General features: G+C 45.7%; 1 protein-coding gene across 1 annotated transcript in view; it reads right to left on the bottom strand.

Moving 5' to 3' along the window:
* Positions 1–6,005: 6,005 nt before the first annotated feature.
* Positions 6,006–16,412, bottom strand: part of P2RY10 (P2Y receptor family member 10) — a 173,588-nt gene continuing 163,181 nt past the window's right edge. The window contains exon 2 of the mRNA XM_069212569.1: positions 6,006–7,095. Coding sequence (XP_069068670.1) covers positions 6,093–7,055 — 963 coding nt within the window. The 5' untranslated portion in view covers positions 7,056–7,095 and the 3' untranslated portion in view covers positions 6,006–6,092. The remainder of the gene's footprint in view (positions 7,096–16,412) is intronic.

The raw sequence follows: 16,412 nt of genomic DNA, 5'->3' as shown, positions 1-16,412 counted from the left end.
ATTCATTTTGTAGCAGTAATAGCAAATCACTTGTTTATTCTGTCCCTTCTAACCTGAATTCATTCTCTAGTCTGTTAATGTGAATGTTGAATGTCCCATTGCATTGTAGGCAAGAAACATGTTTCAGATGCAACAATGTTATATTATTTGTTCTAGCTGTCGAATGGGACAGGAAGCTTACAGAGCTCATGTGAAAGAATGTTAGTTTAGTTTATTGTGTGTCATACGAAAGGAACTGCAAGTAACAAATGATTAGAAAATGTAATATTTGGGGGGAAAAACAAGAAGTTGGGAAGATGACAATGCACTTTTGCTGAGAAGATTTTTGAAAGTATCAGAATTAGGTGGTGCCATCTGCAGTGACTGAATGCTGAATCTTATGTCCGAAATGCACCCACGTGAAAGGCCAATGAATGGATCGTGCCTACTTTTAATTAGTGAATAACTTTAAAATTGAAGTCAGTTGGTCCTGAAGAAGCCACAGAGTCAGTCCCCTGCCTGCATCAGTGCTGTTTAGTTGCTGTTTAGAACTCTGTTGGAGTATGTTTAAATCTGCTGTCATTATCCTATTTTCTAAGTCCCCTGATGAGTTTCCTCATCATAGTCTTAGCTGCCCCATTTTATTATATGGTTCAGTATTAATAAGGCCAACTAGTCCATACTGCTGATGTGTCCTATGTGTAGCCCGTGTTCTGCACCATCCTAATGCTGCTGTCAACTGACACCAGATGAAACTGATTGTTCTGCCTGATGAACTGCTACTGTCTGCTGTCCCATGAGGAAAGGTATAACCAAGCGTGTTTTTTTGTTTCCTTTTCAGTTAGTAACTTACACCAGCATATTTTTATAGTGAGTTATTCTAGTTAGATTTTTTTTTTGCAAATTATTTTTGTCTTTCCTTTATTTTGCTTTTGTTCGCATGTTTTAGCCCACTCCAACACAAACAATTCCAAATTTGTGCTAGCGTTAGGAATAGCCCAGCTCTCAAACCTGAAATCTGAAATTGAAAGTTAAATTGCATTTTGATGAATTACTGATGTCACCATCATTGTATTGTTGCTAATCTACATTTTTCTTTTAGAGTGTCTAACGGTTTCAACATTTAGTAGGTTGAATCTTTTCAGATGTTTTGGTCAGCCTATTGGTTCCATGTATGTTTATAACTTAGTCTTGCACACCATATTTGTGACATTGATTTTGGGATTGTAATAACATTTTGAAACATTATTCAGTTTGGAAATTGATTTGTGATTGAATCATTCTGACCACTACACTCTTCACCAATTTTAAAGGTTCAGTCGACCTCTAAAGGTGAGATTAGTGATAGTGTCTCACCCAAGCACTGGTGGTTGCTCAGCCCGGAACTGGAGAGTAGACTTTTCTGGGGCTCCAGCAGCAGCAAGAGTCTCTGTTTATGAGTGAATGTCACACTACTGGCCTGTGTGAATCATATTTTAGGAGATGGTTTGTAGATTATTTCAAAGCCATGTTGAAGAGGTTTACCATGTCTGGTTACTCACTGGTAATTTTCATTATTCCTAGTCTATGTCTTCCTTGTCACAGTTCTCATGTATGAGTTTATCTCCATCCACGTGGTACCTAATTACCAAACTTGACTTTTCCTCCCCAATCTAAGAAGGCCCCATTAAAGGGTAATACAGATACCTCAATTCCTGGGGAGGACTTCCTAAAATAATAAAGCCTAGAACGAAATCAGTTGAACACAGGGAGAAGTGTCTCGGAAGTCAGGACTGTGACGAGAAAGACATGGTCTTGGAGCAATGAAACTTACCGGTGAGTGACCAGGCATTACCTCCTCATCCGTCTTCATCTCACAGCCCTTGTGTATGTGTACATAACCAAGCCACACAACTGATTTCGAAACAAAACACAACGTCATCAGGGTAGCAAAAGGGAAGCTATTTAATGCAAAGACAACACTCTGCAAGAGAACCCACAAAACTCAAAACAGCAGAACCAAAGTCAGAGGAAACATCTCAGCCCAGTTGCAAACAATAATGGGTCATAAGAGTGTGAGGCCAAGTCCAAGTGGCAGAGAAACAAAAGTCATGAATGGAAGCCCCCTGAAATGCTGCACATGAGGCAGAAAAAACCTTAGTAGACCACCCAGGGCACGACTCTTGGACTGGCTGGCCAGTCAAGGAATGGGATTGAGAAATAGCCAACTCAAAGCATCAGACAACGTAGAGAGTCTTGAGGCTCCTCTTTGCCAAACTATGGAAGACAAACAAGGCATCAGTCTTGCGAAATCCAGCAGTGTACTACAAATACTCCAAAACAGCATGATGCACATCCAAGGAATGCAAACACACCTCCTCATCACACACTGGAGAGGGACAAAAGATAGGCAAAACAATATTAGAATCCAATTGAAAATGGTACACCACTTTAGGGAAGCAGGCCAGACTAGGACGAAGCAATACCTTGTTCAGAAAAAAAATGAAGGAAAGGGGGAAGGACAACAAAGCCCCAATCTCTCAGAGGAAATGGCCACCAGAAAAGCCACCTTGACTGAATGAAACAAAGTCAGCATAGTCCAAAGGCTCAAATGGAGCACCCTGCAAGCCCCGCAGAACTAAAGGAAAGTCCCAAAGAGGCCCTGGGGAATGAACAACAGGTTGCCAAAGAAACCTCTGCAGCAAGCAAGCCACCAGAGGGGCAACAGCTAAAACACTAGCCCCCCGAAAGGCCTGAACAGCCACCCACTGATGTCGGAGGGTAAAAACAGCCAAATCCAGCTGAAAACTGTCTCATTGGAACTCTAACGCAGCCACAGGATCACAAGAAGAAGCAGACAAACCCTTAAGGAAAAATTCCACCAATGACGGCCATAAGCCTTAAGGGTAGATGGTCACTGTGAATGCTGAATCAACTTCACCACATCCAAAAAATATGCCTGAGCTAGGAGGGACTGCCGCTCAAATACCAAACCTCAGGCAATAACCTGTGTAGTGTCCAGTGGAAGAAGCAGCTGATGTAGACAAATATATCAGCAAAATCCAATGGGGCATGACAGACAAGGAACCCAAGGGAGCATCACCCGAGCCGGGGCAATCAACAGAATCTCCACCTGGTGCTGAACCACCTTCTAAAGCACCCAAGAGAGAAGAAGGATAGGGAAAACAATACAGGGACCCCTAGGCAAAGGAACAGCCAGAGCAACGACTGGCCAAGCCCTCGAGGATAGAACTAGACTGCAACAGTGGGAAAGAAGGGCATTCTCCTTGGTGTAAACCAATCCAGCCACGGGTGACTGAACTAAGACAGACGAGGAGGTAATACACTATGCTTTACTTAGGACCTTCATGCTGACATCTGCGAGCAGTGGCAAGATTTCATTTCAACATTCAGACTGTACAACCACTTTCTTTGAGGCTGGATGAGAATTGTGCTAATACAACGAACAGAGAAAAATCATAAATTTTCCATGTTAAGTCAGCAACAAGAGTCAATTACTGCATTAAAATTATGGAATGTATGCAAAAGTTTGACTGCTTTGTGAAATGAAGTGTTGAAAAGTCAGACATCTGCTTAAAATGCGATTCTAAAAAGGCTTTAGTGACCCAAATATTCTGATTCTACTTAGAGTATTCACAACTTTTACACAATGTAATATGTCTCAAAAAAGGGATGAAACACTAACCACTGCTGCAAATAAACCTGTCACTACAGCAAGCAATCTAGCCACTACATGTTTCCATTAGCCAACAAAAGTAAGTGGAAAAGTGTACCACAATTGACCCTAAGATGGCTGTGACTGCTTACGTCTTTACTTTGTAATAATAGTCAATACATTTTAGTTTTTCAAGGTTATTTGTACTCTGATCCTTTCATTGTTATTGCTGTTGTACGCTACTACATTGGTTTCAGAGTAATCACATCTAATAAGATATCTCATGAGATTGTAGCACACATTGAATAGAAGTTTATTATTGATAGAACAGATTTATCTTTGCGGAAGAGTTATTACATGCATCATGGGCTAAAATATCAAGATGCCTTTTATTAGATATTTAGAACAATAACACCAAGCTGTTCAAAGACTCTGGATTTAGGTGTGACCTGGTGGGTGTTGCTGACTGCAATATCTACTGCCTACAACATACACAGGGGATGGAATGGATCCTCTCCCTCTAACAATTGACTTATTTGGACGAGTCTCATTCAGCTACTGACTTGAGACATTATCAGTCTCATCTTGGACTAGTCCAGAGAAGTATTTTGAACTCACCTTAATTCTGCTGACTGTGTTGATAGATCGTTCTGCCTCACAGGGTGTACTTCAATTAGAATGTATTAGGTACTATTTATCACTTGCAATCCCTCATTGCATGCATGCACTTAATATACAAGGTAATCCATTTTGTTGCCTTTACTTACTGGAGCGGGCTGTTTTCTGTGTTTCATCAGCACTTAAGAGGTCCTAAGTATAACATGGCCATCTCTGTGCATTTCTTTTTCACATTGGGCTGGGTATCTTTGTGTTATTAGGCCATCCGAATATCAAAGACAACTCCTAGTAAATATATTACATTTCTCACCCTGTCTTGCACGTTATTTTATCTAAAGTATTCAAGGTCAACGTGGTGTGCAGAGAAACAACTCTATTGAAAATGTCAACTTTTTCCACTTGATCCCATGAATGTAGATTAAATGTCCATCAGGCCAAGATCACCACCATTTTTTTATTGTGAGAAATGGAAGCCTGCCTACATTACACACATCACAATCTGCATCAGACCCAATTTAGCTCTATCTTGCCATTCCTCTACTCTCTGCCTCTAACCACACTCCATGTATAATGGGAATCCTGCAACTACAGTATGGGTTGCATTATGTGTTTGGGAGATGGAAAAGGCCGTCCGGCAAATTCCTGCTGTCAGATTACCGCCTGTGCGGTCATATTCCCATGGGCCCCATTAGGAGTTTCCTGCTGGGTCAGCGAGCGAAACAGTTTCTGCCCGCTGGCCCAACGGGAAACAGCCTACAACATTGACGCCGGCTCATAATAGACCCAGTGGCAATGCTGTAGTGCATAGGGTGCATCAGCACCCATTGTGATTTATTCGCAGTGGGGCTGCACACATGCAGGACACCCTGCACCCCGTCTCCGCCAGCCTTTACATGGCAGGGCTACCACCATTTAACCAACGGCAGAGAGGGGATTTATAATTCCCAGGCCAATGCTGCCCTGATGGATTAGGACCGCCAGCTCCAGTGGAGGTTTTAAGACCCCTAGGGTCGTAATGAGGCCCTATATGTCTTCTGGTAAGCATGTACTCAATTGAGCTCTGCACACTCCTGGTCACGGATGATGCATGCCACTCATTCATGACCTACTGTGACACTATGCAGAAATTATTATGAAGCACAAACAACACTGATGGCAGCAAAGTCCACATAAATAGGCCACACGGCACGGTCAGAACTCCTGAGCAGTGAAGATGAACAAATGGTGACCGTATATTTGCTACAGATGCCCACACTGATACCTCCTTGGCAACCCTAATTAAGTTCCAATGTGCATGGTTTTATTGAAGAAATTCTGGGTCTGGTGTAGGTATCTACGTAAAGGGCAGGGACATCATAAAGAGTAATACCAACTAAAATCTAAATTCAGCACACTAAGCAGAGCTTAATTCATCACAGGAGAACCATGCATTACACCCAGAGACCACCTGCCAGCTCGTTTCTGTCCTTTGTCCAGGTGCCCTGTCCTTTGTCTCTTTACTTGAGCAGTTCACCCAGAAGTTCACTGTATCTTGGAGTGTCTCCTTCTGCCACCTGCCAATGTCTGAGTGCCTTATTCTCCTGCTTCCATTAGACATTACATCCCTCACTTGACAGTCTTATAGCCTTCCTTCCAAGCCTTCCAGACCACAGTCCTCCCCTGGCAATCATGCTATGCCAAACTATTTTGGATGTTTTCTTTAATTTCTTCTCACACCATCTTTTTCTTCATGTCATGACATGTTTGTACCTCTCACATCGCCACACCCCATGCCGAAGTGCAATGCATTTCAGTAGAAGATGTTCCCCAAAAAATTCTGCTGATGGATGAAGATGCACAATTATGATGAGCCACTATCTTTACTCATTAGACGACCCCGAATGATACTGGAACCATGCCTCGAGATCTGGTTTTGGAACTCTGATGCCATGAAATAGTAAAGGATGGGATCGAGGCAGCAATTGAAGTTGGCGAGACACAACGAGAAGGGGTGAAACCTTAAAATGCCACTGCGTACTGAGCAATTTGTTATGACGTCCAAGTTGACCAGCATGTACAAAAGAAAGTTTATGTGATATGGGGCGAAGCAAATGAAGAAAACCGCTGAACACATCACGACCAGTTTCAGAGCTCGGGACTTTTCTCTGGCAAACTGAACATGCGTTTCTCTGTTTTGAAGAAATTGTTTTGTTTTCCAAGTGCAGTACAAAATGGTAACGACAGGAAACACAAAACCCGCCAATTCAAGTAATAGGAGCATAAACGAAGACTCCAACAGGGTAATTTTCCTCATGCCAAGGTCTGCGAAACAGCTATTTGTTTTCAGCTGCGAGCTTCTCATGACTGGGAAGAGAGAACAAGTCCCACCGACAATGATCCAGATTATGGCGCTGATGGCTACGTCATACCTGCGCTTCCAGCCTTTGGCTTTGAAAGGATTCCTCAGGAAGAGGCATCGCTGAACGCTAATGCATGTGAGGAACGCAATGCTTGCGTACATGTTGAGGTACTTCAGGTAAAAACACAACAGACAGAGCGTACTCTTAAAGGGCCAGGTATGGTTTATATAGTAATAGATTCGCAGAGGCAAGGAGAGCACATGGGCCAGGTCCGCCGCGGCCAGATTTATCATGAAAATGACTGCCTTGTTTTTCTTGTTGATGAACCTGCATAATACCCACAATGCAGCACTGTTCGCCAGAAGGCCAGGTATGAAAATAACGGTGAAGATGGTGGCATACAAAGAAGACTGAAAAGTCAGGCTCGAAGAGCTGCAGTTATCCAATGAGACGTTACTTTTCATCCCGACACTGTGCGAAACTTCTGCTGACAAAAACAAAATCCTAAAATAAAATAGAAAACTAAGTTAACAAACATGGTCTAATTCACTAAAGGTTACTTATCTTCAAAGAAGGGAACATCAGCAGTAATAGGTTCAGAATACTGGGCATAGAGGTATACACATCAGCAACAGATTCCCACTATCAGGAGGCACAGGTACTAAAGGATTCCACCTTAGATAAACAACGGGTGCCCTACTGCACTTCCCACCCCTCAGAGGACGCCAAAATCAAGTGAACCTCAATTACAAGAGGATTAAAACCCCAGACGTTCTTAATTTTCTGATTCCCTCAATTCTCAAAGAGGTCTGATACCAGATTGCTCTCTAGCGGCTTCCACATGCTCATTCCAAACTTTTAATGATTGCTGTAGGAGACTGGAGTAGAAGGTTAGGGGATGATAATGCACCTCAATTTATATTCACAATCCTTGTCAGGGTGAACTACAAAAGTCGCTAAATAAACCTGTGCTTAATCCTCTGGTAGTGTGGCACAAAACACTTAGGTGTGAATTAGAGGCACTTTGCAAAGTATTTAAGCAGTTCTCGAACAATAATAAATTGAAAACACTGCACAGTAAAAATCACAAACCAATTTAGAAAAGTAGATTAAAATGTATTAAATAACATGAAACAAAAACAACAATATCCAATCAGTAAAACCTAAATTATGAACTTTTATAGTTTAAAGTTCAACATAGCACTAAAAAGTGCTGAACGCCAACCACGGTCATCTGTTGTGTTTGACTAAGAAAAAGTCAAAAGATAAGGGCAACCAGATGAAGCAAAGATCAGAAATAGGGACACAAACTGGTCCCAGTGAAAAGTTGTACCTTTAGACTTTGGGCCTGATTATGACCTTGGTGGAGGAGATTACTCCGTCCCAAGTGTGACGGATATCCCATCCACCGTTTTACAAGTTCCGTAGGATATAATGGAACTTGTAATACGGTGGGTGGGATGTCTGTCACATTTGAGACAGAGTAATCCCCTTCGCCAAGGTCGTAATCAGGCCCTTAGTGTCTGGAAAGGAAGGCAAAAGTCTTCAGTGGGGCGAGTCAGCAGACTGTTTTCAAAGAGAGTTTGAAGTTGTAGGATAGCCACCGGATGAGGTCATGGTGAAGCAATTGACTTTTGGTAGAAAAGCTCTGAGCGGCAGAACTTTGAATATTGCAACCACAGAAGATCCTTCACTGCTCAGATTCTTTTCGCACCTTTGCAGAGAGAAGAATTTTACTTTCAGATTTAGGGGGTCATTCCGACCCTGGCGGTCATGGACCGCCAGGGCCGGGGACGGAGAAACCACCGCCAACAGGCTGGCGGTGCTTCAGGGGCAATTCTGACCGCGGCGGTAAAGCTGCGGTCAGAAAAGGGAAACCAGTGGTTTCCCGCCAGTTTTCCCCTGCCCCAGGGAATCCTCCACGGCAGCGCTGCAGGAAGAGGCTGGCGGGAACGGGTGTCGTGGGGCCCCTGGGGGCCCCTGCAGTGCCCATGCCACTGGCATGGGCACTGCAGGGGCCCCCTAACAGGGCCCTTTTAAGATTTTCAGTGTCTGCAAAGCAGACACTGAAAATCGTGACGGGTGCCACTGCACCCGTCGCACACCAGCAACTCCGCCGGCTCCATTCGGAGCCGGCTTCATCGTTGCTGGGGCTTTCCCGCTGGGCGGGCGGGCGGCCTTTTGGCGGTCGCCCACCCGCCCAGCGGGAAAGTCAAAATGACCGCCGCGGTCATTTGACCGCGGTTCGGTCTTTTGGCGGTCTCTGCCCGCCGGGCGCCGGGCGCCGCCCGCCGGGGTCGGAATGACCCCCTTAGTCACTTTTTTGGAGCTTGGATTCGTCCAGCAGGGAAAGTTCTCATGCTGAAGTCGAAAAGGGCTTCACAAGGCCACACACCTTGTCTGCGAGGTCCCAGTGAATTGGATTCACTGCTGCAGGTAAGACCATAGCAAGAGCAACATAGACCTTTGGCCTAGCGGCGATGCACCTTTGTCAGATTGGCTTCGTAAATTGGCCTTGTTCATCTATCAGCTCTCAAAGCAAAAAGTTGGCAAAAAGTTTCTAAGTCCCTGGTTTCAGGAAACTTCAGGAGGAGTACAGGACTCCAGGAAGCACCAGGGGGCCAAGTCTCACTACAGCAGAGTCCAGCAGCAAGGTCCTGGCTGGTTAAGTTGGAGCTGGTTAGCGGGGGATGCAGGAAAAAGGCCACTTGGAGGTTGTTTTGTCCCTGTAGACAAAACAGGAGGTCAGCCTTATGCCTCTTGGAGTACACTTCTTTGTCCAAGGTAAAAGGCAGATAGCAGGCCCAGTCAGCAAGGCTCTTACCAGGTCAAAGGCAGTAGGTCTAGTCCTCTTCTGTTTGTCCACTGGTCCAGAAGTGATCTGAAGAGGATAGTGGGATTGCCAATTTATGCCCAGTGCTAGCCTGTGGGTGGGGGAAACTCTTGGCCACTCTGTAGCCAAAAGGGAAAGGTTCCCAGGGTAACCCTAATCATGTTTTCAACAGTTCCTTTGTGCCCTACTACAAGCAATACCACAGTGCCCCTCTCTACTTAAATCCAACATGACATAACCTCACTCCCATTGTGCAGAGCTCCTGTGCCCAACCTAAAGTTGTGGCCAGGAAAAGGAGCAACCCCTCCTGTGTGTTCACAAAACCGGTTGTAGGGGAAGCTCATCTACCACTGATATTGGTGCTTTGCTGACTACAAGGACAAAGTAGATGGTAGGCCTAGGTGTTAGCTACGTCTCCTTGTGACAGGGTAGGCTTATTTTTAGTTGATTAAGCTTTTGGGCACACTTCAGATTGCCATCCTGCCAGAGGAACAACACATCTCCCCACACCCAAGGCCTTTTTCTCAGATCTGGGAGCACGTTTATACCTCATCAAGTGACATATTCAGCTCCTGGGTAATCCTGCAAATGAGCTTAAAGAGACTTTAAGCTGGGAAGAGGGGACATTCTAAAAAATACATTTTGAAAAATGTGTAATATAAATCACACTTTACCAGGGAATTGGTCTTTTAATATATATTTTTAACAGCCCTAGAATTAAGTTTGTGGGTGTTTCATAAGTGGAGATAACTTTGTTAAATTTAATATTGTATGCCAATGCTTTTCTTATAGAACAGCTAGCCCTGCTACAGTGATAATGGTCTTTGGGGCATTGTCACTGAAAGGACACATTAATGTAATGGCCTACTTTTAAATACCATGCATATTGCATTATGTGCATTAAGACTTACTTAGGTGTGACATTAATATGTAGAAGAAGGGGTTAGGCCTGTCAAAAGGGGTTATTTCGACTAGTTGAAATTGCAGTTCTAAGACTGCACTGAAAAGCTATAGTGGTAGGCCTGCAGTCCGGATTGCACTATTACTGTTGGGATGGTACAACTTGTGCTGCAGTCCACAAGTGACATTTAGATATAGGGCCCTGGGTACCCTTTGTACCATTTACTTGCGCACTGATAGGTAAATTACATATGTCAATTAGGAGTATGGCCGATTTCAGCATTTTTTAAGGGCCAGAACACATGCACTGGAGCCTGTCAGCAGAGTCCTAGTGCACAAATTAAAAAAAAAACAGCAGCATCAGTCCAAACAAGCATTGGCAATTCCAAATGGACTTTAAAGGAATGTTGGATGGAAATGTGAAACATTGTAAGTAAATAGCATGGGAATGGAGATATACATGTATGGAAGCAAAGAACTGTAGAATAATATAATTGTAGGTTGAAAGATCAAGTGACAATTGTAATGTCAAGCCAGACCCAAACATTCATGTTGGGTAAGAACTGGCTTACTCCCATGTGTGCTACTATCAGAGAAAACACCATACATTATGTAGGTATCTAAAAACCATAATAGTATTGTAAAGGCATGTGTGTGCCACTGAAAGCTCAAACTCAGGCATCTGGATAAGTAAGAAACATGATCACAACTGGGTGGAGGGCAATAACTTTTTTGTGGATGCACACAACTTCTGCCCAATCTAAACATGTATTCCTGGCTCCATTCATGTGGGCTGAGCCAAAGCCCCTCTCTAGTAATGCTCACATACTTGTCTAGCAACAGCTGTACTGTAACGACAGACTGTAAAAAATGTGGCTGATAATGCAAAAAGAGACATTTTTCCACACTGTTGATTTGTTTATGGGCCATTTTAGATTGTCTTGAGCACCTTAGCAAAAATTGACAAGTAAGGGATCTATTAACAATGGGAAGTTTGTGTGTAAATATGTTTATGACCAAATGTACCTTACTTATTCCTGCCATGAATTCACGAAGTGATCCCTTGAATCATGGCTGAACACATTTACTTGTCAATGTTTATGGGTGTTTACCAACTTCCAGGGCTAAATACTTTAAAACGTCCACTTTCCTACCCTCAGACTAAAATATATGGAGCATAGAACTCCATCCTCATTGTAGAGATCTCTGCAAATATAAATGGGCTCACACCTGCCAGGGATCCACTTGTGAAATATGACAGTAAGGTAAATGGTGTTGCAAACATATGTTTGCGACAGAACTGATCCTTGTGAATAGGCCCCAGTATTGGTTTGCACAGGGGATCATATCCCTGCTGTGTTGTGTTGTCCACTGTGGGGAACTCTGCACAGCACTAATGTAATCTTGATGGAAGTGTCACATGAATTAGTGGAGAAAAAGGGGAGCAGATTTATGTTTCTGATTAATATGTAGAATTGGAGTGAAACTAGAGTCAGGAGTAAAACACAATGATTTTATGGAAGGAGGACATGATGGTGAATCATTTTCTGTTGAGAAGACATTTAGAAAAGAAGAGTAAAATTTGGTAGTGGAAGTTTATGCTCGGAGGTTGAAAATAAAATTCATACATGCTATTACCACCAGGTCTATTATAAATGTCTTGCAGGCACTGTCTGTGGGGAGGAATCCTAGACATACTTGTGCTTGAGAATGGCATGCAGTTGGTGTTTAATGAAATGCAAGAGTTTTTGTAGGAGTGTGGAGTTTGTCAAGTTAGAATGTTATTATACAGCCTTAATTCAAATGGGATTGTGTATGGGTGAATAGAATAAATAAGGCAACCATAAAATTGTCTATGAATGGAAAGGACGGCATAAAAGAGGCAGCTGAAAATATGTTATTTGCTTATCACACTACATATAATGCTGTCTTGGGTCAGAATCAATGCCAAGAGAAAAGGAAAGAACCCAGCCCAAATTAGTTCTGGTTTGTTTGAATTTTGACATTGGGTATGGATGTGTAGTGATAAAGAAGGAAGTGTTCGAGAGAAGAGCATGGTTTTGCAATGGGAACTGGGTAAAGGGCCCATAAGGGAAAAATGCAACATTTTGATCCCTTGGAAGTAAGAAAATGAATAATTTGAAGGGTGTTCTAAGGTAGAATGAGAGTGGTTACCTGGCATTAGGGAGAAGATGACTGTGTTGTAACTAGGGAACCTGGTAGAGAAAAAGTGGTATGATGTTGAGAGACAATGCAGAATTGTGTGCTGAGAATGGGCTTGATTGTCATGGTGTGCAGTAGAGTTTGGAAGAAATAGGTGATGTTGGTATCCATGTAAGTAGACCAAATAGGGGTCAACCAAGGAGTAGTTGTGTGTGTAGACTTCTTGCAAGATTGGACATAAAGGCCCTCATTATGAACACAGCGGTCCGTACCGTGCCGCCGGCGGTGGTGGTAAAAACCGCCAACAGAGGAGCGGTCCAGACCGCCAAATAATGAACCAAATGAAACACAGGCATCCAGAAAACCATCCACCGCCAGTAGAGGAGTGCCGCCGACGACGGCAGAGTCCGCCCATAGGCTGACGGAAAGACCCAACCCGCCCATCAAATAATGAACCACCAGTCCGCCGCGAGCTCCGGGGCGGGAACCATCGCCACGCAAAGCCAGGCGGAAATGAACTAAATCCAATGAAACACTCACCGGAGGCCCTCACAACGCGCCGAAGCAGACATGGATAGAGAGCTGCAGATTATGCCAGCCCTGCTCCTTTCCAAATACCTCCACGACTGAGACCGCCGAAGAACACGGCAACGGTAAGTACCGCAACCTACGAAACAAGGGAGGAAAGGGCACAGTTACATAACCACCCACTCCACCCACCCTGCAACGCCCCCCTAACTCTTCACAGCAGCACAACCCATACACCCCACAGCAAGAGGTACTTACCCGACACAAGGAAGATCCAACTTGACCATAGTACATACAAATGCCATAAACAATTAAACAAAAGAACAATTCAACAGTGTGCCACCAAAACACAGGCCACACGGAAATATTTTATTAAAGCTCACAGAGCCAAATACTCCAAACAGGGCCAGTGGCCAGTCCATAAAGCTACAAGGGCCATGGACCACAACGGACCCAACCTGACTCCCAAAAGTGCACGGTACTCTACCTAATGGGGCAACAAAGGGGCATCCAGGCACCTCACGGAACGGGGGCAGGGGTGGTGGGTTGGTGGGATTTGAAACGGGGGTGGACCTTGGACTTTCATTTGGAAGCTTGAGGGGGTGGGCTTGTCCTTTGGAGGTGGGGGGGTGTATTGAGTGGGTGGAGCCAGATGGACTAGGCTCTGCAAGGGCCTTTTTTCCCTGGGGAAGGGGCACAGGAATGTGAAGGGCAGACAGGGGTGGGCTGTGAAGTGGAAGGAGTAGAAAGGGCAAGGAGGTGAGCACGCTTTGGAACAAGACCGGGTGGGCCAGTGGGTTGGAAGAGGTCAGCACGGGAGAGGAAAAGTTTTTTCGGAGCAATTGGGGTGGTCCTGGATGAGGGCGTAAGAGTGGAGGCAAAGTCAATGGATGTATGTGGTGTAGGGGTGCGTGTAGTGGGTGCAGGTGACTGGACAGTATGCTGTGGTGTGGTGGATGTGTGATGGGTGGGTGTCTTGGTGCATTTGTGTGTTTTTGGAGGAGTGGTGGACACAGTGGGAGAAGACAGGCAGCTAGTGTGGATGTATGTTGTGTGGGTGTCTGCAAGTCTGGTGAGTGTGCTGCATGTGTCAACTACAGTAGTTGTGGTGAGTGCAGGTGTGGTGTATGGGGTGCATGTATGGATGCCTGCTATTGTGGTGAGTGCAGTAAGAGGAGCAGCAACAGTGCATGAGGGTGTGGATGTAGAGGGGACAGACAGGGAGGCAGAAGAGGTGGGCATACTGGCGGAAATGGATGTTGTTGTGTGTGCATGTGTCTGTTGGCTGTGTGAATTCTTGTGGTGGGAGGTGTGGTGCTTGTGTTTAGAAGTGTGCTTCTTGTGTGTTGATGTGCTTGATTGCGTGTCTGAATGTGTGCTTTGGATGGGTGAAGGGAGTGGGGCGCTGGAAGGGGTAGAGGAGGTTGGAGGGGGGACGGAATGGCCAGGGAAACTGGCTTCCGTCCAAGAGGAGGCCAGAGCCTGAAAAGATCTCTGTAGGGCAGACACGGCACCGCATTGACAATGGTTGTCTGCCCTACAGAGATGGTTCTCAGGAGGTCAATAGCCTCCTCTTTGAGGGCAGCAGCGCTGACTCGGGCAGGGGAGGAGGTGCCTAGGGCGAAGGAGACACCCACCTTTCTGGGTGAGTGGGCACAGGCAACTCAGTGGGGAGCAGAAGGGAGGGCGGTGATGGAATGGGGTGACGGAAGATGTCACTGTAGTGGTGTGGCCACTAGGGTCCGCCACCACCAGGGAGCCCCCATCGGAGGAGGTCTCGGAGTCACTACCTCCAGTGGTAGTTGCCTCCCCCGTGGAACTCCCCTCGCCCTTCCACCCACTGGTCCCCTGGGCGTCGGATGTCTCTGCCTCCGAGTATCCGTGGGCTGCTGCTTCCCCACTTGCCGGTGCCTCAGCTTCCTTGCCAGATGTTGCTGCTGTACCAAACCAACACAAGAGAACAGGGATGGGGAGACAAAACAGGAGAGACACTTATAAATAGCTGAATGGTGGTACATAATGGCCAGACATACACTAACCCAGAAGACACACCAAACAGGCAACACTGTTCACTATGCCCATGGCTATGCCCCTGACTACTGACCAGAATACTGCTCTACACCCATCCCCTGAACTACCTAAGGAGGCGAGGTGTGGGAGACCTGACAAAGACACCCCTACACCCTTTAGGGACCATAATGTACATGGACACCAGTCCGAGTTCCTGCCTCTAAGCAGCATGAACCCTAATGCACACACAGACAACCTTCCAGACTGAAGTTTGTGACATGAGTACTCACCCCCTTGTGACTGCTGTGCAGCCTTCAAGCGCCCATCCAGGTCTGGGTACGCCACCGCCAGGATCCGTCGCATGAAGAGGGTCAGTGCCCGATGGGCACCCCTTCCACGTTGGGAGGACTTCCCCAGCTTGGCTTCACAGATCTTACATGCCCAGCGCCGCAGGTCCTCCCACCTCTTTCTGCAGTGGGTGCTCCGCCGGTTGTAGACCCCCAGGGTCCGCACCTCCTTGGCGTTGGCATGCCAAAGTGCCCTCTTCTGGTGGGTGCTGACCTAAAAGGGTGACACAGATATGGAACACAGAGGTCAGGCACTTGCAAGATAGGTACAGCTGGCTAATTGTCCACTATGGGACGGACAGTAATCTCAGACTTGCGGGCCATACGCACGCAGCATGCCATTCACCACAGCCCATGCAGGCTCAGAGGTGCACACATATGTCCATTCAACACCATCTATTACACCCAAACAGTGCCCCCCCAAACTCAGACTCACCTGTACCTCTGAACTTTCCCCTGCAACACGAGCCACATCCATTGCCAGAGGCAGGCCACAGTAGCACACACAGTGGAGCACCTGTCCGCACGAGATCAGGGAGTCAAGTGAATAATAGATGACGAAATCGCATACGTACCGTGGCACTGTGCACCGTCACCTCCGGCGGCGATCATGATACACCAGGATTCCCCATTGGCATCCATGTTAACCTTTGACAGTGCGAACAGCGGTAAACACTGCCTTACACTGTGACTTCAACCCCTAGCGGTATGAGGTCACTTCCACACCGAAAGGCCTGGATTACAGTGGGTAGACATTTTGGCAGGACCCACGCATCTATAAATAAAAATGTGCACAATGCAGGCCCTACGAGCCACATGAAGCACCTATGCATGTGACCATTCCGTAAAATACCACACATGAAAAACACTGTTCTCTCATTGAGGTGTAGATGTACATCTGTCAAGAAGCAGTTAATGTGAGTCACTACAATGAAATATGCAGTGCACAATTGATGACAGTGTGTGCCTATGTATGTGTGTTCATCACACCTTTTTGATACCCCTCGTAGGTACCGACCCTTGTGGCCAGGATGGGCACC

Source organism: Pleurodeles waltl, chromosome 2_1 (assembly GCF_031143425.1).
Source record: "Pleurodeles waltl isolate 20211129_DDA chromosome 2_1, aPleWal1.hap1.20221129, whole genome shotgun sequence".
In the NCBI taxonomy this organism is placed as follows: Eukaryota; Metazoa; Chordata; class Amphibia; order Caudata; family Salamandridae; genus Pleurodeles; species Pleurodeles waltl.
This window is presented reverse-complemented; position numbering and strand designations above follow the sequence as displayed.